The 24494-nt window shown below is 45.9% G+C and overlaps 1 protein-coding gene across 5 annotated transcripts in view; it reads left to right on the top strand.

Annotated features, from left to right (window-relative positions):
- The window catches only part of PDE1C (phosphodiesterase 1C), a 378336-nt gene that overhangs the window by 157870 nt on the left and 195972 nt on the right, over positions 1-24494 (top strand). The window contains exons 2-3 of one of the 5 annotated variants that reach the window (XM_014949443.1): positions 413-515; positions 23684-23710. The exons of 3 other annotated variants lie outside the window; for them this stretch is intronic. In XM_014949443.1, the coding sequence (XP_014804929.1) occupies positions 415-515; positions 23684-23710 (128 nt within the window). In that variant the 5' untranslated portion in view covers positions 413-414. The remainder of the gene's footprint in view (positions 1-412; positions 516-23683; positions 23711-24494) is intronic. One more of the 5 variants, XM_014949445.1, reaches the window with a different exon arrangement.

Genomic DNA, 24494 nt, shown 5'->3' with positions numbered 1-24494 from the left:
TGATGACATAAAAGCATTTGGCCATAAAGGAACCTCCTAAAATTGTCATCTTACGCTTATTCAACATGCATTTCTGTATTGAATCCATACTCTGTCTCCATTAAAAAAAAAAAAAAAAAAAAGAAAGGAGGGGGGGGGAGGGGGAGAAAAAAAAATCCCATGCGGAGCTGAGGCTGTAATCCCCCGGGTCAGCCCCAGGATGGTGGGGTGTCGGGGCGGCTGCCCCCCGCGCACACCTGGGGGCTGAAGGGCTGCCCCGCTGGCAGGGAAGGAGGGAAGGAGGGAGGGAGGGGGGAGAAGTGGCTGCCAAAAATGTTGGCTGCTCCCGGGCAGCGTTAAAGGTGGAGCGTGAGCGTGTGTTGGGGGGCAGCATCCCTCCTCCCCCAGCTTTAACCAAAGCCGTAACCCGCAGCTATGGAGTCGCCGACTAAGGAAATCGAAGAATTTGAGAGCAACTCTCTGAAATACCTGCAGCCAGAGCAAATAGAGAAAATCTGGCTTCGTCTCCGAGGCTTGTAAGTAGTACTTTTTTTTTTCATATCCTCCTCCCGTTTCCTCCCATTGTCAAAATTATTGTAGCACTTTCTTTTTGCTTTCTTGCTGGTACCTTCAAAATCTCCCAGGAGTTTCCACACCTGTTCTCCATAAATACAGTGACTTAATCTTTGCAGAAGATCCATTTGCTCCCTTAAATTGAACTGCTTGTTACATTGAACAAACATTTTCCAGGGGGAATGTAGGAATGTCATTAATGAGGCATTGTAAGCTATCAGCAGTCAGTGAGATGCTAATGACTTTAGCTGCTATACTGGAAAAGTTTTGTTATAGCCTGAATGGTACTTAATTGGATCCTCTGTTTTCAGTAATCTCACCCTTAGATACAACATAAAGAAGACTTTTTTTTTTTCTCTGTAAACGTACACCACTTCTGGAACTGACGTGGTTAATAAGGACAAATCAGGCAAGAAGGCACAATTGGAAAACATTTCTAACAGCAGCAAATTCATCTTCCACAGACTGGATTGTACTTATTAATTTAGCCATTAAGCCTGACGTGCCATGAAATGATGGGATGCTGCCTCTTGAGTAGGAAAAAAGTAACTATGCTTAAAGAAGAACTTGGCACTGCAGAACAGTAAAAGTTTATAGGGTGTAGAGTTTGTGTTGCTTATTTAGAGTCAATGTCTGGCACCTTTTTCAGATTCTCAGTATGTAAAATACTGCCTACCAGCAATAAGATCCATTACTGGCAGCAAAGCATTTATTTGCCCATCGTTTTTTGGCCAGGGCTAAGAGGAGCATTACCATGTTAAGCTGCATCCCCCCCGCCGTGTTCAGAACTGTTTGTTGTTGGGTTTTGTTTTTTTTTTCTTCTGCCTCACGTTAGAGTTATTAAAATTTCAGCCCTCAAGGGGAAGGGGAAAGGGAAGGGGGCAAGGAGGCTAGGAAACAACAAGGGCAAGAAAACATATAGAGGGTAGACTAATAACTGAAAACAAATGGGTCCAAGTTAAACTTGAGTTGTTCTTTGAGTGGTTTTTTTGTGTGAGCAGCGATGCCATATTTGTAAAGCATATCCAAAACTTCTGTAGCGCTCCAAGCAGCCTAAGAGACGTACATGAATATGTATTTCTTTCAAGGCATCGCTCCAGGAAGCCTGTTTTGTGAAGGAACCTAATCAAAGTAGAAGACAGCTGTCTTGTAAGCCTTCCAAATAGAACACAAAACAAACCCTCTTCTTTCCCAGTCTGTGCCATGCTGTAGTATTAGGAGTCCTTGAATTTCTATATAATATGGAGTTTAGGAGCATGCTGATTCGGATCCCACTTGAAGTTCGTAGATAATTCTTCAGCAGCAGTTGTAGTTCAGCAACAATTTGTAGTTCAGCATCAATCCTGCTGCAAGGCAGTGTCTCCGCACGTTATACATCAAGTTCTGTTCTCTTCCATCTTTTGGAAATTTGGCAAAACTGTAAGACTTGTTCTAGATATGTAATAACTAAACCTCCGGCAGTTTTTCAGTATAGCCCTCTCTGTTGGCAGTGGGTGTAACAAACACATCCTTCCTCCTTCTGAGTTTCAAGATTTCTTTGCCTAAAGTGGAGATAGGTTTGGGTTTTCTTGTAGAATTTTTGATCACAAGGTGAAAACTGAAATGTATTCTGCTCTAATTAAAGACTGTAGAACATTTTCAATTGCCAGGCATTATATAGAGGCTTTTAGCACAGGCATACACACTTAGATGAACTGGTTGCAGACTGAGGTTTGGCATCCTGTTTCATGGTTTTTCTTGTATGCATTCTTTCATTTTTATGCATGCCTGTATGTGTAAGAACAATTAGATGCGCACAGCCATCCTAATCAACTCTTAAATAAGATGCTTCATGCTGGAGAGATCAAATATGACTTGAAGACATCTCTCTCCCCTGCCTCTGCTATGCCGACAGATGTGTCACAGGGGGATTAGTTGTAAATCACAGCGGTGCTCCCAGAGCAGGATGATACAGGCAGGGAGAGAGAGCACACCGCTGGCTGAAAACACCCCTGGAGTTACAGGCTGCAGCAGGCAGATACCCAGGAGGTCACTGACACCCTGTGATGATTTAGACAGCCTCAGGTGCTCAACATTGGGTTGGACATCTCCTTGGCATCTCCTGTGGCAACTCTGGTACCTTCTTCCCCGTTTTCCCACCCCCAGTGCCAGCTGGTGTGTTTACTCTCAGCAACTCAGTGGGCAAACCAGTACCCATCACCTCTTGCAAGACCTGGCTTTTCCAGGGGGGCAGGGAAGGGGGGGTCTTTTAATTTTCACCTCAACTTACTTGGTTTGAAGGGAATGGAAACCCAAAGGCTGCAAAGGGGTGGTGGAGCTGAGGCTCTTTTCAGACTCCCTTCCTGTAGTGTGTTTTCTGCTGAAGCAGGCCTGTGGAGAGCTTTTTTTGCCATGTGCCCAGCACAGCTCTGTCCCACGGGATGGTTGCCCCGTGGTGGTTTGGGCATGAGGGGTGTGTTTTCCAGGTCTTTCGGACAGCGTGCAAAGGGCAGGTTTTGGGGAGGCTGAAGGTGGGTGCCTGTCACAACATCAGTCACATGTCGCTGTAGGAGCCAGACACAATACTGAATTTGGCCCTGGAGTGGGGTGGAGGGGAGGGATCTCTTTATCCTTTTCCTTCTGTATCTCTCTAAGAGAGGGCTTCTTGGTCAGGATGGCCTGCTTGCTTTGTAAGGACAGCACTATGAGGCAATAGTCCTCAGGCCAGGTACAGATTCCTTTTGCTTTTATTGTTTAGGAATGAGCTAAAATACTAATGGAATAACATTACTGAAATGTTTTTACTTGACATATGCGTATTCATGGCTTAATGATTCTATGCAGCAGTTTATAGGAGAATCAAGTCAGTGGAACCATAATGTTTTCTCAGGTCTAAGGGAACGTGATGAGTTGTCTCACTGGGCAGTAAGTTATCTGTGGCAAAATATTTGCTTTGGCAGGGGAGTTGGACTGGATGGTCTCTAGAGGTCCCTTCCAACTCTGACAATTCTGTGATTCTGTGATTTGGATGTCTCAACCCAGGGTTCTGTAAAATAAAAGTTGTCTTTTATACATGCCCCATTAGGTACTAATTTAGGTTTAATCACATCTTAGAAAATAATCTTTTAGTGGTTTAATACTAATAAACTTTCAGAAAGATTTCTGAACAGGCTGTTTGCCGGGAAGGTACCATTAGATGCGTATGAAACTCTCTGGGGAAAATCTTGAAAGTTGGCAACTGACAATTTTGCCCTTTTTTCTTATGCTGTGCCTGAATGTCAGGGAGAGGTTTACTCTGGATTTCCCGTGTAGGAGCTCACTCCACCAAAACAGCTGCCTGTGTGAGGCATGCAGCCACCAGGGTCCTGTCCTCTCTGGGGAGGAACGCGCCGGTGTTTCCTGCAGCAGGGACCTCCCAGAAACAGACCCGCTTCTGAATTTCATCATCATCACCATAGATGAATTGGAGTGGAGCAGCTTCGCATCCCTTCGGGGATATCCCAAACGGGGCTTTCCCTCCTGGCTGTGGGAGGGCTGCCAGCCTCCCAGGGATGCCTCTGGGAGCAAGTGGTGCCTCCCCGCCACCTCCGTGCCTCCCTGTGCCCACAAGCAGTGTGCACACTCAGGGCCTGGCTGCTGCCAGCCGCCCCTGCACACCCCTGGTGGGCACACGCTCTCCTGCTTAGTGTGTGTTTGATTCAGGAGAGGACCTCCTCGGCTCCTTGGCTGCTGCTGTCCTGCAGGGATCACAGAATCACAGAATCTTCTAGGTTGGAAGGGACCTTAAAGATCATCTTGTCCAACCGTCAACCTCACTGACAAAAATAGACACCCACACAACAAACAAGGAGCATCATCACTAAACCATACCTCCCAGCACTACATCAACCCGTCTTTTGAACACCTCCAGGGATGGGGCCTCAACCACCTCCCTGGGCAGCCCATTCCAAGGGCTGAGAACCCTTTCAGTGAAAAAATGTTTCCTAATATCCAGCCTGAACCTCCCCTGGCGCAACTTGAGGCCATTTCCTCTCGTCCTGTCGCCTGTGACTTGAGAGAAGAGACCGACCCCCACCTCTCTACACCCTCCTTTCAGGGAGTTGGAGAGAGCAATAAGGTCTCCCCTCAGCCTCCTCTTCTCCAGGCTGAACAACCCCAGTTCCCTCAGCCTCTCCTCATAAGACTTATTCTCCAGATTCAGGAGAGGACCTCCTCGGCTCCTTGGCTGCTGCTGTCCTGCAGGGATGTCCCTTTGTGTCCTCACATGGGGCCTGCCTTTGGAATGTTGCCTCTTACTCCCGAGCAGTGCTCACCCATGAAAGCTGACAAGCTCAGCCGGCAAGAAACTGTGTTTCTGAAGGATGTGTTGACTGTTTGTGTATGGCTCTCAAGAGCTGCTGCTGTCAGGAAAAGGGCCTTGAGTCTCTTGCTGTGTTCTGCCTTCCTTGCCCCGTGGATCCTGTCCAGAGGGCAGTCTTTTATTCAGACTTGCCTTATTCAGCTCCAGGCTCAGAGTTGCAGGAGTTACATATGGGTGTCCTCCACTTCCCTACCACTGGTGACAACTCACTCTGCTAAGCTCAGGACCTTCTGCTCTGCAAAACCCAACTATTAAGATTAGGTGGGACCCATCACAGGGCAGCACTAGCAGCAGAGTTTGGAGACCTGATTCCAAAATATTACTGCAAGGCTTCTTGAGCTGACGGTTTCTGTAAGGAGGTATGACCAGTGGCTGTGTTGGAGTGTTCTTGTTTTAGCACTTGGGCACCTAGCTCTGGGCGTGATGTCTCATCTGCTGATTAGGACTCTTCAAGCTCCATGAAATGGCTTCAGTTCCCTCCCTGTTTTTCAATAACAAATAAATAACTGAAGCCCTTTTCAACACTAGGACTGGGTGTCCTGTCTGACGGCACTGAGGGATGGAGAGGCATATATCCAAAGAGCCTTGCTAATTTCAGTAGAGATGTGCTAGTTTACAGCAGCTGAAGACCCAGTTTGGGGATATTTTTGTTTTGATTTTCATTGCTTTTATACGGAAATATAAAACCTTGGTTTCTAGCTACGATAGTACCAGCATCACTGGCACCTACTGCTGCCCCTTCAATGCTTTAAGCGTTACAGGAGGAGAGAAGAGAAGATGGACTTTAACCTTCTTCCCAATAGCTGGGGTTATAATATTAAATTGCTAAATACATAATAAATCCCTACATTCTCAGTGTAGTACTTCCTCCTGTGGCTGCTGAAGTTGACATTACAAACAGCAGCAATCTCTGAACTGTGGCTCAAATGGGATGCTTGACTTCAAACTCATTTTTTGGACTCTCCTTCTCGACCCTGTCAATGTAGAATTGGTCAAAGAAACCTGATGGGGAAAGAAGATAGAAACACGTGTAAATCAGTGTCTTTGAAAACTCCATGGTTTTGCTGTAGATCTGGAACAATATTTCAGCATTTAGGGCATATCCTGAGCTCCCTCTGCAAAGCACCGTGCATCCTATTGACTGTGAAGAGGTCCCAGTGCAAACAGTTGTGTAAGATCCAGATTTGTCCTTGAAGGAAACGGTGAAGTAGCAACTGATTTCAACGGGAAAACATGGAACCTTGATGACTGAAGATGATCTGGCAAGTGCTAAGAGTGCCACCACTCAGTTATCTGTTTCCCTGTCTTATCTGTATGTGCTCTACGCTATTTTTAGGTTTCCTTAGTTGAAAAATGTCACATATAGAACAGCTGGTTCTGCCAGTGACAGTACCCTGATCTGCTTCGTTTTCATTTATGTGGCCATCATAAACAGTAAAACAGAGAGCTCCCTTCAATTCCAGAGGTACGCTCCACACAGTGGGCTCGGTCCCCAAATATTTTAGCTGGCAGCAGATAGTAGAGGTTATAAAAGCCCCTCAGAAAGCACCACTTTGTTAGGAAATGTGTAAATTTGTCAGTTTTTAAGTGGAAAATATGAATATGCTAATTCATTTCCAGAGGTGAGAGAGGCACTCAGGCTGTCTTTGGTTTTGGTTTTGGTCCTCCTGAACCTCCTGAGGGTCTAGGTTTAAACTGAAGCCCCGTTCATCCTGGGAGCAGAACTGAGCTACCTTCATCCATATTTAAATACAGCTGCCACCCTGTTTCTTGTTTGGCTTTCCTAATGAGGATAGACAGGGATTATTTGTCAGAGAACCATGTCAGGAAACCTCTCTGTAGGCCTCTTAGATCTGAATTTCACTTTTCCTGAGGTTGTCATGATTCTTAGGAGGATTAAGCAGGTCTTACTGGTTGTTGAGTGGGTGCTGGAGGCAGCAGTGCTCCAGCCTGGCCCAGAGATGCTGTGAGCTGCTCTGTGAGTATGAATGACTCAATTAGTTCTAAGGCTTGTCAGGGTCTGGTTGATCCATTATGTTACTCTCCCCACAGGGTTAAGACAGGCTGAATTGTACCATTAGACTAACCCTCAACAGCTTGTTTTATATTGCCTGCAGTGTAGTCCTTGAAGGAGCAAGGGGAACAGGAGAAGTGCTGCCAGCCTCTAATCTCATGCCTGACAAATGGACAGAGGAGAGAATATGTTCTAATAAATAGCAGAACAGGAACTTCAGAAAAAGTTAATTAAAAAATACAGGGTTTGGAGGTGTAGTAATTCAGTAGACTGATACATTTTGCTATAGTCTTCCCCTTACTTTGTTCCACCCAGTGACTTTTATTTGAATCCTAAATCAATAGATGACTCCTGTAGGTAACAAAAGAAAGAAGACTTCATGTTTAATATTAAAATGTTGACTAAGAAATAATATACATTCTCTAGTTTTTGCCATAATAATAAAAAAGCTTTTATTCTTCTGGAGGAGGTACAAATGAATCATACCTGCAGCCCAAAAAGCAATTTTGGTTTCAGCAGTCATAAAAAGAAGACCACAGTCAGTTGTAGAAGAAGGGGGCTCCCTTTGTAATATTAAATTCAGTGCTTTTCAAATATCACTGCTATAAAGCTTTCAATCCTGCATAGGAAACAAGGATATGAAAAACGTTATTTTGGGGAACATGAATTTAAACCTCGGGTCAAAGGGAAATTAAGAGTCTCTTTCTGGAATTCTTTCTTACAACTGTCTCGGTGGGATAGAAGTCCATACAGAAAGAAATAAAACCTGATGGAAGACAGCACTGAAAAATCCTCTGTGTGTGTGTACGCGCATTTTAAAGGCTATGAGGCCAGCTCATCTCCTAATCTGCCAGCTTTTGGTGGATTCATACACTATATTAAACCCAACTCAGTCCTTGAAAGGATTTTTATTTAGCGTGTTTCTTTTCCTTCCTGCAATTCATGTGGCATTTTCCTTTTCCATTCTCTCTTGCCTTGTTGCATCAAAAAAATCACTTCAGCCCACTTCAGAATACTAGAAATGGTCTGACTCTGATCCCGGCTGGTGGAATGAGAGACAACTGAGATTCACTTATTAGGGCTGACCTATCAAAACAATATAGCAGCTGTGAAACATGCCCCTACAGATGCCAAGTGCTCTCAAAACACTGAGGGTCTGGATGAAGTGGAGGTTTTCTAGAAGGGCTCGTTTGGGTTCATGAGGCTGTTTTTGATCTCCTGAACTCTGCTGTCAATACTGGAGGGAAGGCCCTTATTGCTACCGTCACATTTGCAGAGGTGAAATTAGAATCCAGTTCTTGGTCTTGGGAGCATTTTTTTTCTTTTCTTTTTTTTTTTTTCTTTGAAAAACATAGGTTTTCCAAGTAATTAATGGCTTGAGAAAAGTTGTTTAGCCCCATGACCATGCCATTTTTTCTCCTACAGTGTTAGTTTGAATTGTAGCTGAGCAACAATCCTTCCTCAAGCGGACTCAGAACTGCTCCAGGCCTCTGCAAAATCTGTCTGCAGTGGTCTCGGATATTTGAAAAGCAGATTAATTTTGAAGGTATGATTATAAATACAAAGAAACCAGGATTAAAATCTTGCAATAGATTAGGAGAGCAGCTCAAACTCTGGTGAAACAGGTTGTAATAAACTCAGCTGGTTGACTTCAGTGGAATCTGAAGTGGTAATGTCCACGTTTTAGGGACTTTTTAATTTTTCTGGCCAAGAAACAGGGAGTGAAGAGCTATCAGAGAGCCATAGCTCAACACAGCTGTCAGGAGGAGGTTTGAAAAGCTGTGTCTCTGCCAAGGAGTCCAGTTCACGTCCCAGCGTCTGCCTTGCCTTCTGTGGGAGGACCTCCACGCCCAGCAATTGGTGGCACTGGGTGGAGAAGTCCATGGGAGCTCAGGCGTGCAGCAGGAGAGGATTGTCATAATCTTTCTTGGGGAGAGAGATGTAGGAGACAGTTTAGTTATTAAAATGCATATAGACATGTATGATAATTTCCATGCTTTTCTTCCCTATCCGTCAAGCTGTGGAGTAATTTTGTTATTAATGTGACACTTTGAATGGCTATTGGTTGGTCTGTGTCATCACTTCAGGATTGATTTCTTACACTCCTAGGGACAGATACTCTTCGTGCACAAAGCTCCCAGCCAAGACAGAAAGTTGCACAATATCCATCTGTAGTATGAATCCTGGCTTGGCGCAAATCTTTTTTCAACACCGAGATTAGCACAAATTAAACAGAAGATCTGTGCAATTTTTAAAAGCTAAGGCTGTACCGACCCCTCGAGCTCCAGCTGTGGCGGGCAGGGAGTCCCTGCAGAGCTACCGCGAGCATCCGAGGGGAAAGGAGCAGAAGTGGAGCATAAACCCCCTTGCCAGGCAGAGCAGTTCACATGGTTCCTGCAAATGATGCCCAGATCACACTTCCTCCCATGCCTCCTGTGGAGCAGCTGGTTTTCTGGGATTCACTAGCTGTAAGCAGTTACTGGTGTCTGCTAAGCAAAGAGTCTGAATACACAATTTAAATATGCTCCTGTACACATATTGACGCAGCAGAGACAGCTACAGTCAGATGGGAGAACTCTTTTTTCAGACATGCTTGGGAAGGAGGGGAAACTGTGGGGGTTGAGACTGGGAGGAGAGAACGGGGAGATCATCTACAAAAGAGCATACCGACTCATAAAGAGGATGGAGAGGAGAACCAGAGAGAGGATGTTTGTTGTTGTTTTTTTGTTTTGTTCTTTTTTTTTTTTTAAAAAAAAAAAGGTGGTTGTGGGGAAAGAGATAGTCCTGTGACTTCTTCAGCTTCCTAGCTGTAGACAGTTGTTAGATTTACTTACTTCCAGATTAAAATAGCTCGTGGCACAACATGCCTTCTATGATGCCATAACCGGTTGGTTGGATATGTATGCAAATAATTTAGGAGTTTTAGTTTTGCTGGAAATCACAGGGAGAAGGTCTGCCTTTAAAGGTATCTGAAAATGCTGCCCAATCTGTAGCACAGTATTTTTCTGCCTTGCCCAGAGTTTAATGGGAGACCTTGCAGGAGAGCCTGGATGCTGCAAGAACACCCCTGGCTGTAAATGCTGCTGTGTTGCCTTCTGAGCATGTCTCTGTTGGGGTGAGTCAGGGTCTCTTCTTCAGGAGGCCATGGCTTAATTTCTTCAGAAGATAGGGGAACTTTCTTTGGTGTCTTGGCCGTGTTCTTGTAACACCAGTCAAAATTCTCACTCCCCGTGTTCCGTTAGTCTTGTCGGGGCATCATCTTTCCTTGCCCCCTCTGCTCTAGTGTTCCAGGTGTTGGGAGATCCTTTGGATTTGGGTGCAGTTTGACTGGATGTGTAGATGAAGTCATTCATGTCGTACAGAGAATGTCTTTATAAATGCTTTGCAGAGAAAGGCTTTTGTATAAATGCTCAGCGATCTCTGGAAGAGATGCTTCTAATTAGCTTGACTGCGGTGAAGATACCTTCTTGCAAATGGAAAAGACTGAAATTCTCAAGTTATGCAAATTTGCTCAATAACTTGAAGAAAATTACCATAATGGTCCCTTCTAGTCTCACAATCTATGAAACATCAGATTGCATTTCGAATTACCGATTTACCTTATGGGGGAAGATCTGCTCCTCTTCTGGGCCAGGGGCAGGGAACCTGGCTCCTCCCTGACACCAGCCAAACTCCTCAGAACTGGAGTCGCTGTCCCAACCACAGCACCCGGTGTGTGGCAAGGACAGGACCTGCTTATTTAAATACATCTTTATATCCGAGGCTTCTGGAGACACCACCCCCGCTCGTGGTTGCTGTGGCATCTAGCTGGTTGTGAGACAGCTGGTGACAGCGTGGAGTAGGGCCTCAAGGAACAGCAATCTCACACAGCCCCCTCCATTCCCTATGTGCACGCTCGACGCCCGTTCCCATCCGCCCTCCTGGCTGTCCCGCTTCCCTCACCCAAAGCTTCCCCTGGGCGGTGAGGAATTCCCACACGGAGACCACGGGGCAGTGTTTCTGAGCTGCAGACGTTGGCGGATGCCACCCCTCTCCCTGTCCTCCTTCCTCTCTTCCTTCCCTCCCTCTCTCCTCGTGCCTAATTTTGTGGAGCCAGCTGTGTGCCGTTACACCCGTGTCCCTCACGCCTGGGGCAGGTGGAGGAAGGAAAGATGGGCAACATTCTTTACTCTGCAGAAAATAATGTTCTAGTGATACAGAGATGGTGCTGGAGGCGCTGAGCCCCGATGCAACCAGCAATTTTGAGGATAGGGCCCTCCATGAAACCACTTGTCCTCTGCAAGCAGGCTTGCACTGGCTATCTCAGAGGCCCATCATTGTTCAGGTGACTTCCCTCTGTAATGTCTCTGCTCCTGGAGAAACAGGAGTGCTGGGAAGCCCAGAAAAAAAGCATTGGCTATTCATGAGCTCCCCAGTTCAAGAAAGATAGGGAACTGCTGGAGAGGGTACAGCAGAGGGCTACAAAGATGATGAGGGGCCTGGAGCATCTCCCTTGCAAGGAGAGGCTGAGGGACTTGGGTCTGTTTAGTCTGGAGAAGAGAAGGCTGAGGGGGGATCTGATCAACACCTATAAATACTTCAAGGGTGGGTGTCAGGAGGATGGGGCCGGTCTTTTTTCAGTGGTGCCCAGGGACAGGACAAGAGGAAGTGGGCACAAACTTGAATATAAGAAGTTCCACCTAAACATGAGGAGGAACTGGTTCACTTTGAGGGTGGCAGAGCCCTGGAAGAGGCTGCCCAGAGAGGTGGGGGAGTCTCCTTCTCTGGAGACATTCAAACCCACCTGGACACGTTCCTGTGGGACCTGCTCTGGGTGGCCCTGCTCTGGCAGGGGGTTGGAGGAGATGATCTCCAGAGGTCCCTTCCAACCCCATGTGATTCTGTGGTTCTATGAGAAGTTGAAATGTTGCTTTTTCGTAAGAGTGACTAATAACAGGTGTATTAATGAGAAAGCACTGTCAGGACAATAGCAGTCCTGACTCGCTACCCAAAGCAGTGTCACTAAAAGGCTGGCATAATTTTAAAACACTGCCAGTGTGCTGGAGGAGGGGGTGGTTGGGAGGTGGGGATGAGGAGGTGAACCTTCTTTTCGGAAGGGGAACACTGCATCTTTGTGCAGTGATTTTTTCACCCCGTGTTTAGGCTTGTTCAACAGTAATCCGAGTGTTTCAGCCTGTAACCTAGAGTCAGGAGAGGGCCTGGCACAAAAAACATGAGATTTAACATTCTGCGTCACACCAGCTGTCTACTAGCAGACAGAGGGGCTCGGGGGGAGGAAGGTTGGAGGGGGAAACAATAACAAGCAGCAGTCTGATAGATTTACTAGAGCTTAGGGCAAGATGCAGATTTGTTTAGTGACTTCACGCACACGGCTTGTCTGGTTTGATGTAATTCCAGCCCATGTTTCCTGTCTCGATATTTAATCCAGGGTATGAAGGATGATTCCCCCTCTCCTCATGGCCGTGCGTGCTGTAACTAATCACAGAGCCACCCTGCATGAAGCAAACTGGACGGCTGCCTGTTCGGCTCCTGCAGAATCTGAATATGCTGGGTTTGCACAGTAGCAGTGATTAGAATAAGTTTTAACCTGTACGTGCTTGTTTCTTCCAGGGTTTAACAGCTTTTTGACAGTGGGGGAATGGAATTCCCACGAGAGAGTATTACATGCTTCCAACATACATGATCATAGAATCATAGAATGGTTTGGGTTGGAAGGGACCTTAAAGATCATCCAGTTCCAACCCCCTGCCCTGGGCAGGGACACCTCCCACCAGACCAGGTTGCTCAAATAGCCATCCAGCCTGGCCTTGAACCCCTCCAGTGATGGGGCATCCACGACCTCCCTGGGCAACCTGTTCCAGTGCCTCACCACCCTCACTGTAAAGAATTTCTTCCTAGTATCTAACCTAAATCTCCCCTCCACCAGCTTAAAACCATTGCCTCTTCTCCTCCTGCTACTCTTCTTTGTAAAGAGTCCCTCCCCAGCTCTCCTGTCGGCTCCTTTCAGGTACTGAAAGGCCGTTATAAGGTCTCCCCGGAGCCTTCTCTTCTCCAGGTTGAACAACCCCAACTCTCTCAGCCTGTCTTCATAGGAGAGGTGCTCCAGCCCTCTGAGCATCCTCGTGGCCCTCTGCTGGACCTGTTCCAACAGATCCATGTCCTTCCTGTGTTGAGGACTCCAGAGCTGGACACAGTGCTCCAGGTGGGGTCTCACGAGTGCAGAGCAGAGGGGGCAGAATCACCTCCCGGGACCTGCTGGCCACACTTCTCTTGATGCAGCCCAGGATGCAGTTGGCTTTCTGTGCTGCGAGCACATATTGCCGACTCATGTTGAACTTCTCATCCACCAACACCCCCAAGTCCTTCTCTTCAGGGCTGCTCTCCAGCCATCCTCCGCCCAACCTGTATTTGTGCCTGGGATTGCCACGTCCCAGGATGATATGATACATCAATATCACAGAGTTACGTGTATGTGCTCTGCAAAATTCTGCTTTGCCTTATTCCACGAGGAGCTGTTCCCTTGTGCACTCCTTGTTGATGCGGCTCATTTCCACAAGCCCTTTCCTTAGGAAAAGGGACAGGATACGACTGGAGAACGCACAGGAAAGATTGCGTACGTGCTCCCTTTTTTGAGACATTGTGCTGGCGAGGAAGCGGCGTCCTGCTTGGAGGGGTCAGTGCAAACACCACGTGAAGCACATGGGGGCCTGGAGCAGCGGGGAGGGAGGGATTCTGCCCCATCCCATTGTGCACAAAGCGCCGCGGTCTCTTCCAGCGGGAGAGGCTACAGAACAGGCTCGTTGAAGCACCACCCATCCTGTACTTGGCGGGTCATCACCTTTACTAATTTCAGAGCCAAACGTTCCATAAATCATCTGGAGTGGCCAGCTAGAAAGCAACACTTACTCAGACTGTGTGTACTTTTCAAATAATGAATATACAGAGGTCATACAGCATGGTGATTTGACAATCCTTTTTTAATTTTTATTTAAAAAAAAACCCAACATGAATACTGAGAACTGCTCCATATTCTTTTCAGAGCTCAGGGCTTCATTTTCCTGAAATGTACTTTCCTGTAACTGGATTTTTATGAGCACACACTTTTCTTGAGAATGTGATGTGTGAAGCACAAGAGAATTTGCTTGTTGAGTACTAAGAAAAAGCAGAATGAGCACTAGATCATATTTTTTTCAGTGCTACATTTTCAGAAACAGACCCAATTTACTTTTTACTTCATATTTTTCTTCAGCTAAATCCACACCCAATGCAATGGCAGGGTCTTTTTTTTTTGTTTTGTTTTTCTTTAAGGTTTTGGCTGTTTGGTTTTTTTACATGAGGAGTGATGGAAAACTGAGTAAATACAGGGAAAGAACCTCAAGATTTCAGTAATTGTACTGGCTCTGTATAAAGTCCCCATGAATGAAATATTTTTAGAAGTTTTTAGAACAACATTTGCTACTTCTTTTGTAGTTAAGATGGCAACACATTAAAATCCCAGTCCAGTTTATTGCCCGCCACAGGGCAGTTCCAGTACTGAATTGGAGCTTACCCTTCTGATTTGGCCTTACTCTGAACCTCGTTTGGTGATGAAGCTGGAGCACTCGGCTGTCCCCGTGGGGTTCCCAGGGCTCCCTGCAGATCCTGGTACCTCAGACTGCCTTGCTCAAAACCTCCCTATACATATAATGTTCAATGCAGACTAATTAAGTAAACTTTTCCTTTGCTGCTTTTTCTCCTCATTTGGTATACATACTTTGTCATGGAAAGATACACAGCAGTTTCCTTGCCTCTTCTGATAGCAGATGCTGTTTACTGAAGTTTGAGCAAGCCGCGATTGCCCTTTGTTGAAATGAAGCTAAACAAAATAATGACAATCGATCATGGGTCATCTTTACGTCGTCCGAAAATAAAATACCTTCAACTAGTACATTTCTTATGCTAATACTTGAATAATAACGTTATAGTTGTGTGGGGTCCTACCCAACCCTCCTGCCCAAGGTCAATAGGTGGCTTGGGAGAGGAGCTCAAGCCATCAGTCCAGTTTGGAGTGCCAAATAGGTTGCGTCAGTTGTATCCTCGTTATCTGCAGGAGCAAACCTCAAGTGATTCTTTTCTTAGCACCGCCCTTTCTCCCTTCCTCCTTCCCCTTCCTCATACTTGAATCCCTGCTTTTCTAGGGAACTGGTGCCCAGCTTGCTGGCTGTGTGAGCAAGGAGGGAGTTTGGACTCGAGTGCAATTTAAGGTCATCAGCTCTCATGGGAGCATATAGTATAATAGCATCATTAATATCGGTCCGCTCAGATCGTATCCGTAACACCCACCTGTAACACCTCCAGGCTCCCTCCACTCTTGACTCAACGGGCAGAGAAGGGATTGCAGCTACCTTGAGCAGAAGACATTCCTCACCGCCTGTGCTATCGCAGAGACTTTTCTGTAAGGAGAATTTAAACATATTGCCTCTCTAGCTCTGCTTCACGTGGACTCTGTAAACGCATTAGACCCCCCCAAATGACCAAGCGGGAAGGTAGTTGTTAAGCCACAGGTAAGAACCCTGTCATGGCAAAAGGGGACAGAAAAGCATAGGCAACACAAAAGGCATCAACTGATCATTTGTACGTCCTAATAATTGAAATCCATTCTGGAGATGAAACTGTAAGTTTCTTTATTGCCCAGTGGTTTACGAAACTCAGTAGCTAGACTGGTAAAATCCATCAATCAGCCAGATCAGCTAAAACTTATCAAAATCGTGTTTCCCCTGGGCAAAATAAATGAGGATATCTTCTCATCTTGAATTATTTACACGTATTTTCTACTGATTGTGAGTTAGTGCAAGCTTCGTTTCCACTTTCTAGCAGTACTTCTTGTTTCCAAGATGTAAATGTTTTCCCCTAATTCTTTGGCTTAAATCTGTTGTGCCTCTCAACTGTCTTGTCTCTGTTTCTATTGAAATCATCGTACCTGTTTCCAGTTGTGAACATTTCTGGTCTTTGTATGCCTGCCCCGCATATGCCCATGCTTCAGAGCACACAGGCTCTTCTAACCTACTTAAAATGAGACAAGTGACTTTCTCATCCTCTCATGATTCCACTGTGTCCCCATGTAGTTCTGGGTCCAATTTAAAATGACTCCTCTTGTTTTTTAAAAATCCCACATAAACCCTCCATCAAATTTCAAGTACCAGCTGAAATCTTTTCTTCTTTCCTCACCCACCTCTTACCATTTTTTCTTCTCTGCTGTCACTAATCTCTGTGATTGCGTTGTTTTTAACTTAGCACAGTATTCTGGTAAATGGCCCCTGTGAAAGAAAAAATAAATATATATATTTTTTTTAAATTATTGACTAGGGAGTGAGTAAGGCAAGTAAGCTGGTCTTCCTGTTTCAATTAAGGAATTAAAAACCCAGCAGGAATTGCTGGCATCATACCCTTTGAAGTCTGGCAATCTCAATATATTTGTGAATTCTGGTCAGGCTCCCATGGGATCCTGAGCTTTGACAGATGCCAGTCCATCGTCTGTGCTGTGAGATTGGGGTTTTGTGAATTGATTTATACATGGTTATTAATATAGGCTTTGGTAACGTAATGTAAGTGCATCACTAATCCTGTGATGATGACGATTAATTGGTAATGCACTGCATGATTCAGAATATTGAGCTGCTGGGAGAGAAGATTTTAAATTTATTTAAGTGATTCCGTCAGTCAGAGAATCTAGCTTGATCAAGCCTTCTCTCCTCTTCCCGGGAGTGTGACACGTGGGGGGACGCCAGTATGAACTGCTGCCACCATGATACAGACAGAGAGGGCACCTGGGCTTGGGGGCTGGGAAATGCTCTTAATTCTCCTGCTGAGACATGGCCATTGAGGGGAAATCTTGGGGATTCTGGACCGATAAGCTGCAAGGATTTGGGGGCAAAAGCAGTAAGCTTGAATTATAGTCATCTCTTACAGGAAAAGGAAGGGAAGAGATATTCAGTAAAACCACAGATTCACTAATGGGTAGCAAAAGAGCGGGAAGAATCTTCCACATTTGACCTGTAGACAGACTCGTTTGTCTTTTGCCAACTTATCTCACTGTTGGTTTGCTAAACTACAAAACAGGCTTTTAGTAGTGTTATCTTAACACCTATTCTCATGTCAGAAGCCCAGCTCTGGCAGGAAAAGAAAGGAAAGGAGAGAAAAAGACCTGTGAGAATGTGCATGTTATGGGGTAGATGTTTCATCACCAATCATCATCCATTCATTTCATCACTATCATCATCCAATGGGATGAGGTTCACCAAAGCCAAATGCCAGGTCCTGCCCTTGAGTCCCACCAACCCCCTGCAGCGCTCCAGGCTGGGGGAGTGGCTGGAGCTGCCTGGCAGAAAAGGACCTGGGGGTGTTGGTCGCCTGTGGGCTGAAGATGAGCCAGCAGTGTGCCCAGGTGGCCAAGAAGGCCACCAGCATCCTGGCCTGTGTCAGGAACAGCATGGGGAGCAGGACTCAAGAGGTGATGGTCTCCCTGGACTGGGCACTGGGGAGGCCCCACCTCGAGGGCTGTGTCCAGTTTTGGGCCTCTTCCCACAGAAAAGAGCTTGAGGGGCTGGAGCGGGTCCAGAGAAGGGCAAGAGAGCTGGTGAGGGGTCTGGAGCACAAGTCTTGTGAGGAGAGGCTGAGGGAGCTGGGGGTGTTGAGCCTGGAGAAAAGGAGGCTGAGGGGAGACCTTCTGGCTCTCTCCAACTCCCTGAAAGGAGGGTGTAGCCAGGGGGGGTCGGTCTCTTCTCCCAAGGAACAGGCCATGGGACAAGAGGAAACGGCCTCAAGTTGCCCCAGGGGAGGTTCAGATTGGAGATTAGGAGAAATGTTTTGATGGAAAGCGTTCTTAAGCCTTGGCCTGGGCTGCCCAGGGCAGTGGTTGAGGCCCCATCCCTGGAGGTATTTAAAAGATGGGTTGACATAGAGCTTAGAGACATGGTTTAGTGATGGGGCGGGGGGTTGTATGGTTTTCTTTTTTTTTTTTTTTAATCAGAGTTAGGTTGATGGTTGGACTAGATCATCTTAAAGGTGCCTTCCAACCTAGACAATTCTATGATTCTATGATCACAGTAAAGTGGCTTTTTCTCTCTGCGCTTTCAAATGAGCTGGTGAGAGGAGCCCAGCAGGGAGGCAGGGATGAATACCCCCAGCTTGTAGGAGCTACCGAGGTGGTGGGGCTCCAGTACTGAAGGACAGACATTGTTGGGCGCTTTTGTTATCGGATGATTAAGCTCCCACTCACATCTTCAACATGCTAATTTATAATTTAGCTGCTAAATATAGAAGAGGAAAAGTCTCTCTTTCTCCTCAAGCCTATGAATAACTCATTTTAAATATTTGCTTGTGACAACTGTTTTCTTTCACGATTGTGGTTCCCCTGAAGCAGCAGCATTTGTAAAATGTTCCTCTTCAGGCAGGAGTTCCCTGTCTCTGCAGGTAGCTCTGACCATGTTTTGTCACCGATGTCAGTGACAAGAGTAAGGGTACGGCAGGCAAGCTCTGGTGGGGCTGCATCAGCTGGAAGAGCCGATGTCCTGGTAGTTTCTTTTGTCTCTCTGCCTCCACCCCAGGGATGGCAGTAGGAGACCCAGTGTCTTTGCTCAAAGCCACCCGTGTGGGCAGTTTAGGCCAAAAGGCTGAACTTTGCAGAAGCAGCTGATGCCCAGGGATGCAGCGGCGTCCGCTGGCCGCTGGCCCACAGCAGGGCACCGTGCAGAAGATGGCTGGGGGGCAATATCTTCTTAAGCCACAGCAGCAGGATCACTTTAGTTACTCTCTTGGTGCCCTAAAAAGCCATTGCCCGCTTTCTCCTGAAGAAGCACGGATCCAGACGGGAAGCAGACACTGCGTTAGATTGAAGCTTGTGTGTTGGCAGGCGGTGGTAGGATGGGGAGAGCACAGGCCTACTGAGTTTTAAGGACTCCAAAAGATTTCTCGGGCTTGCTAAACTCCTTTGACAAACAGTATGTGCCCTCTGGACCCATTGCAATGGCAAGCAAAACATAATGCGTTAGATTAAGCCACTGTGAGCACTGATTCTGAGCTTCAGCTGCAACACTGGGTCACTTGGCCACCTCAGCAGGCTTAGGCCATGCTTGTGGCGTGTGGCATTGCTGAGCTGGGGAGCATTGACCCACTGAAGAGTGTCACCTGCACTCACCTGTGTGTACCTCAGGTCTTCACCACACATCCCTCAGCTGGTGGCCTCAGGCTGATCGCTGTACTGAAGTTAGGAGCCTGCAGAGACCTTACCAAGGGCAGAATACCCTAATACCTGGTCTCCAGCAGCAGCGCGTGAGCAGAAGGTGATGCTCATTAACTTTCAGATTTTGCTACACGTTACCAGGGATGAAGTTAGGCAAAGATCCTCCGGCAGAACCCACAGTTTTACTCCAGATACTGAAAAGATGCCATTAATACCTAACACCGTGTTAACCAAGCCACTATTATGAGTAAAGAAAACTTAAGTGGTTTAGGTAATTCTTCAGAGGCTGTGTAGGAGTGTAAGAGCAATTCATCTAGCTAGTTGATATTCTGAGTTGTATGATTATGGGGCAAAAACAGAGCAGTTGGCAAAGCTGCTTGATTCCCCCAACCCCTCTGTCCTCACTCCTCTCCATACCTACTCAGCGCATCATCTCACTCACCTCCCTCAGAAGAACAAGGCCTGAGAACATCATTACCAAATTCAGACACAGTTTTTGTGTGTCCCTATTAAATTCTCTTCATCTCTGGGTTTCTAGGTGCACAGGAAGGGTGGGAGCATTTTGCAACTCAAAAGTAGTGTTATTTGGGTTCCAGTTATGCCCCACTGTCTTAAATCGGTGTGGAAAACTCCATTTATCTAAAGCTGTGACCCTGAAGAGCTAATGAACTAATGGAAAAGGGTCTGAAGGGGAAATAGAGAAAGCAAGTGATTTGCCTGAGGGTGCACCAGAACTGAATGGCCGAGGTAGGAACATAACCCTGGGAACGGGTGCTCGGCTTTGAAGAAGCTGATGGGCATTGAAGCACAGAGAGAAATTTTGTGCCTCCGCTTTTTACAATGGGAACTGAGTGCCTGTACAGCTGTGGGTAGCTCTGCCTTGTTGCTGCTTAAATACCTTCAGAAGTTCTGTCCTAATTTCACGTTGGGCCAGTGTATTGTGGTGTTCCTCTGACCACAAGAAGGATTCATTCACCCTCAGAAGAACAGATACTGAAACATGGGCTCAATTCTCTTGTTGACTTCATCTCATCGGAGTCAGAAGTTTCATCCTACCCCCCGCTTAGGTATTTTGTAACAACCAAAACGAAACCATTTTTAAAACTCTGACTGCTTTTATTTTCATTAGGCTCCAGCAGCCTCCTGGTACTAGGACTGACTGACTTCGTACTACACTCATACAGGTGTAATTACATTAAGTTGAGTGAAGTTATTTCTGGTTTACACGAGTAATATAGGGCCTACCTAGTGTGAGTCACTTGCTAATTCTCTTCAGCATGAAAAAAAAATCCATGTTGTTCTCCTTTATTTTTTAAAAGTAAGCTAAATGTAGACCTATGAGTAATGCATTCCATCGCAGGTATCAGGAGCTGAATGGATGTGGCAGTTCTGGCACGGCACGTGTGCGGTGGGAAAAGAGCTTACACAGGTTTGGAAACACCAGGAAGCCTCTTGCAGGTGTGAGCACACGACTGCCCATGAGCGTGGGAAGTGTAATGCCACCCCCTTTAGGTCTCATCCTGTTCCTCCTGGGAAAGAGGGAGAGCTTGGGTTTGTTCGGAAAGTCATGTATCTCTTGAGCTTGACTGGAAGCTTGAGTCACCATCTCTGGCTGTGTTTAAGGGACGTTTAGATGGGGTACTGAGGGATATGGTGTAGGGGAGGACTATGTAGAGTAGGGTAGATGGATGGACTCGATGATCCCAAGGGTCTCTTCCAACCTCAATGATTCTATGATTCTATGAAGACATGCCCATTTCCAGGTTTATGCCAGAGCATCTGCTGAAGGTGGTTTAACAGCTAGTTCCTCTCTGCATAGACTCCTCCTGGGGAGACAAGCCAGGATAGCTTGCCTTTATCTTTTATAAAATAAACACCCAACCAAGCAAACTCAAATCCCCATCTTCCAGTTTCCTCTTGTTAATTCACACATAGCTGCTGATTGCATCCAACCACTGGTGCTGGCTGTGGTATTAAAAGAGGTGCCTTCTTATTTCCTGGTTTACAATGATCTCATTTAATGGAGGACAGGTGTAAGGGGTGGTTTAGAAGCATAAAGCGGGTAGATGTCAACACTGTGTTGTGTTTCCAAAAGCAAGCTGAAGGCTGTACTTGAAAACAGCTTTATGTTCTCAGTGCCATCTTCTCATAACGTTGGTGAGTAGCATTACTAGACCTTGTTGGTGAAATGCTGGAAGTTCAGGCATATAGGAATTTTTTTAGCTGGATACCATAAGCTGCTAGTGGTGTTCCTTTTAAAGCAAGTGTATGCAGGAGTGATACTGAATCTGGAATCAGGGGTTCCTTTAGTTATATTCTCTTCAGCTGTAACATGCAAATTCAGTGCTGATAAATGCGGTCACTAACTTGGTCCATGTAAACCTTAAATTGGACTGCAGGTGTGGAAACAATAAACAACAATGATAAAATATATATATGTTTTTTAAAACTCCTATGATTAGCCAAATGCTTTTTTCCTAGTACTGTCCTCTGTGATAGCACGTGTTATTTTAATGTAGTAAACTGTTCTTGAGTAAAAGGAGCATTAAAGGTGTAACTGATCTGAAAAGTGGTGTTATTACTCAAATGCAAAGAGCAGGCTAAGGGTGGGTCACTTTAAAATATACAAGGACATTTTAGCTAATCAGGAGTTAATGAATGGTGTCTTTGCTCAGATGTGAAGCTTGGCTGAAACACTTTATAAAACGATGTGAAAGTCACTAATGTTACTAATTGAGGGGAAAAATAGTTCTGATGGTGCTGGAATGCACCATAAGATACTTTCAGGGGAAAGAATTAACTTGTAAATAACTTCATTTGAAAATTTAAGAAGTTATAGAACAGAAATAAGAATTTAAACACATTTGTATTTCTTGGGAATAAGATATTTTAATTAACCTGGATTGGAATGCCTACTCAGGTGGAGTTTTTTTCAGCATTTTCTTTTTGCAAGAAAATTTAGTGAGGTTCTGTATTTGTCAAAATACAAACTCCTGAATCTAAACTCTTTAAACTGAAATTTCTACTTTTCACACTTCTGGAAGTAAAATGAAAAGTTGTCTTAGAATCAAATACGTCCAAGTGGGCTTCTGCCTTTATATGTCAGCATCCTGAATGCCAGTAAGCTGGAATCTTAATGTTGCTGTGAATGTTTGCTCTCTTACTCCTTTGCATCTGTTGAAGTTTAAATAAGTAATTCTTCACACAGTAAAGTGTAAATGAAATATTTTAAAATCCTTTTAAAGTAAATATCTAGGATTTTTAGGAGTCTAACATGGTCAGAATACAGAAGCAGGGACGAGCACAAGTATGATTTCTAAAGGTAATATTGGATGAAACATCTGAGAACCAAGAGACATTATTCGTGCTTCCTCTTAAGCAGAAAATAGCACTACATCCTTTTTGCCATGTTTCTTCTTATTTTTATGAAAAAAACACCCCTTGTTTGGGTTTTCTGGGCCTGCCTTAGCCATGGTTTTCCATGTGCATAGTATGGGAGATGGAAAAGCAGAACGTGATGCTGATAGCGGTACACTCACTCATCCTAACAATGTCACCCCCACGTTGGAAAGGTGGGGACCGTCCGTGAGCTCATGGCTGAACAACAGGGTGCTGGTCTTGCACTCTGCATCACGCTCCACACCCAGGCTTGTTCCCATTACTGCCTGTGAAGTTCAGAGATCATTAGTTGTGCTTCAAAACAGAAAAGCAGAATCGATGCCCTGTTCTGCCAGAGCCCTTGGGGAAGGCTGTTGTGGGATGAGGAGCTGGCAGGCAGCACCACTGCATCCCTGTCATCACACAGCTGGGGCCACGACTGCTGCCTTACCCCGAGTGCTGGCAGCTGTAGAAGACAACATCCACCCTGCTAAGAAGAGCAAGAGGCTTAGGGCTTTTGCTGCAGCGATGTGGGTGTAAGCCCTGGGGAGGAGGAGCGGTGCTATCCGGTGTGCTTGGCCATTCCTAGTCCTGGGCTCAGGTCACTTAAGGGTCCAAGAAATGTGCAAGGAAGTGAAGCTCTGTGGTGTGGTCTCCGGGGTTTGGTGGAGTAGAGAACTTGCTAGGACCTAGACTTCCTTTTTAGAAGTCTAGGCTGTTGTAAAAACCCCTGGGGTTTTCCCCTGAGTCGCTACAGCCGGTGTGGCTGGATGCATCGCTTCACCACAACTCCACCTGAGTGGGCTCTCCACGGATAAGGCCATACTTATATGCTGGAAAGAGACCTAAAAACCACTTTACTAGCAAGCAGAAGTAAATTCCTGCCACTTGGACTTCCTGTTAAGTCCTTTAGAGTAGTAACTCATTCTTTCCAGCTGCAGCAACCCTGTCTGACAAGAGAGGGCAAGATGCACATACGGGCAAACACACACCTTCTTCTGTTGAAATTAGTGGCAACCACCGCTGAGGTTAGCAGAAGGGAATGGCTAGGTCAGGTTGGGGGCAACCTCATGGCAGAAGTGACTTCACTTAACTGCTCCTGATTTCTGACCCTTATCTTTGCCTCCCCTCACCAGTTATCCCCTTCTTATCTCAGTTGTATTTTGTTTTTTTCCTGCAGGAGAAAATACAAGAAAACATCACAGAGGTAAGAGTAAATCGCAGAGGACTGGAAGGTATTTGTGAGTCGTCCATCTCTTTTTGTTAGGGGTTTTGAAGGAGAATTGTTATGTTACCGGATTAGTTTTGTTCCCAGGCTAATGCCATTCTACTGATTGTTTCCCCTTTTGAAGGTCCATCTTGTGCTGCTGCTGGTCCTAATCCCCTTTGGTGTTAGTGGTAGTCCTCCCCTCTGGTGGTAGTGGTAGTTTGCCCTGAGTAAGGATAGAATTATTTATCCTTGAGGTCAAACTCCAATAAATGTCACTCTGTTCCTTCTGCAAGATCTGCTGGCTCTGACTCCTATCACTTACTCATGCTGTAATAACAAAACGGATTGTGGGCTCGTGGTGTTGCTAATGATCTGTGCCTTTGCAGAAGACTGAAGGAAAATGGGGACCCTGTTGATTAACAGGCCCAGTTGCAGCTGCCTGGTGTAGGTATCTCAGCATCTCCTTGCAGGGGGAAGGCCCAATGGCCCTCTCCAACAGATCTGTTTTCCTTTCTTTGGAGCCCTTGTGCTTGGTTGCTTCAGAGCACCCTCTCTGCAGCACTAAGTTTTTTTCTTTTATTGCTGGGCTGAGCCCCACTCCCCTGCGTGTGGAGTATTAATGGTGGACTTAATCGGATGAGCATCTTTAGTTCGTGTTGACTCTAACTGGGTTTGAGACTCCTGCAGAGTGTCTCCTAAACTCTGCAGCTTTGCTGAATGTGCCCTTTGACGTTGTGTGATGGTGGAGGGAGCTGGCAGATAAGCCAATGTGGTGATGTGA

Source organism: Calidris pugnax, unplaced genomic scaffold (genome assembly GCF_001431845.1).
Source record: "Calidris pugnax isolate Ruff unplaced genomic scaffold, ASM143184v1 scaffold124, whole genome shotgun sequence".
Lineage (NCBI taxonomy): Eukaryota > Metazoa > Chordata > Aves > Charadriiformes > Scolopacidae > Calidris > Calidris pugnax.
The sequence above is the reverse complement of the archived record's forward strand: the minus strand, read 5'-3'. Positions and strand labels throughout refer to the sequence as shown.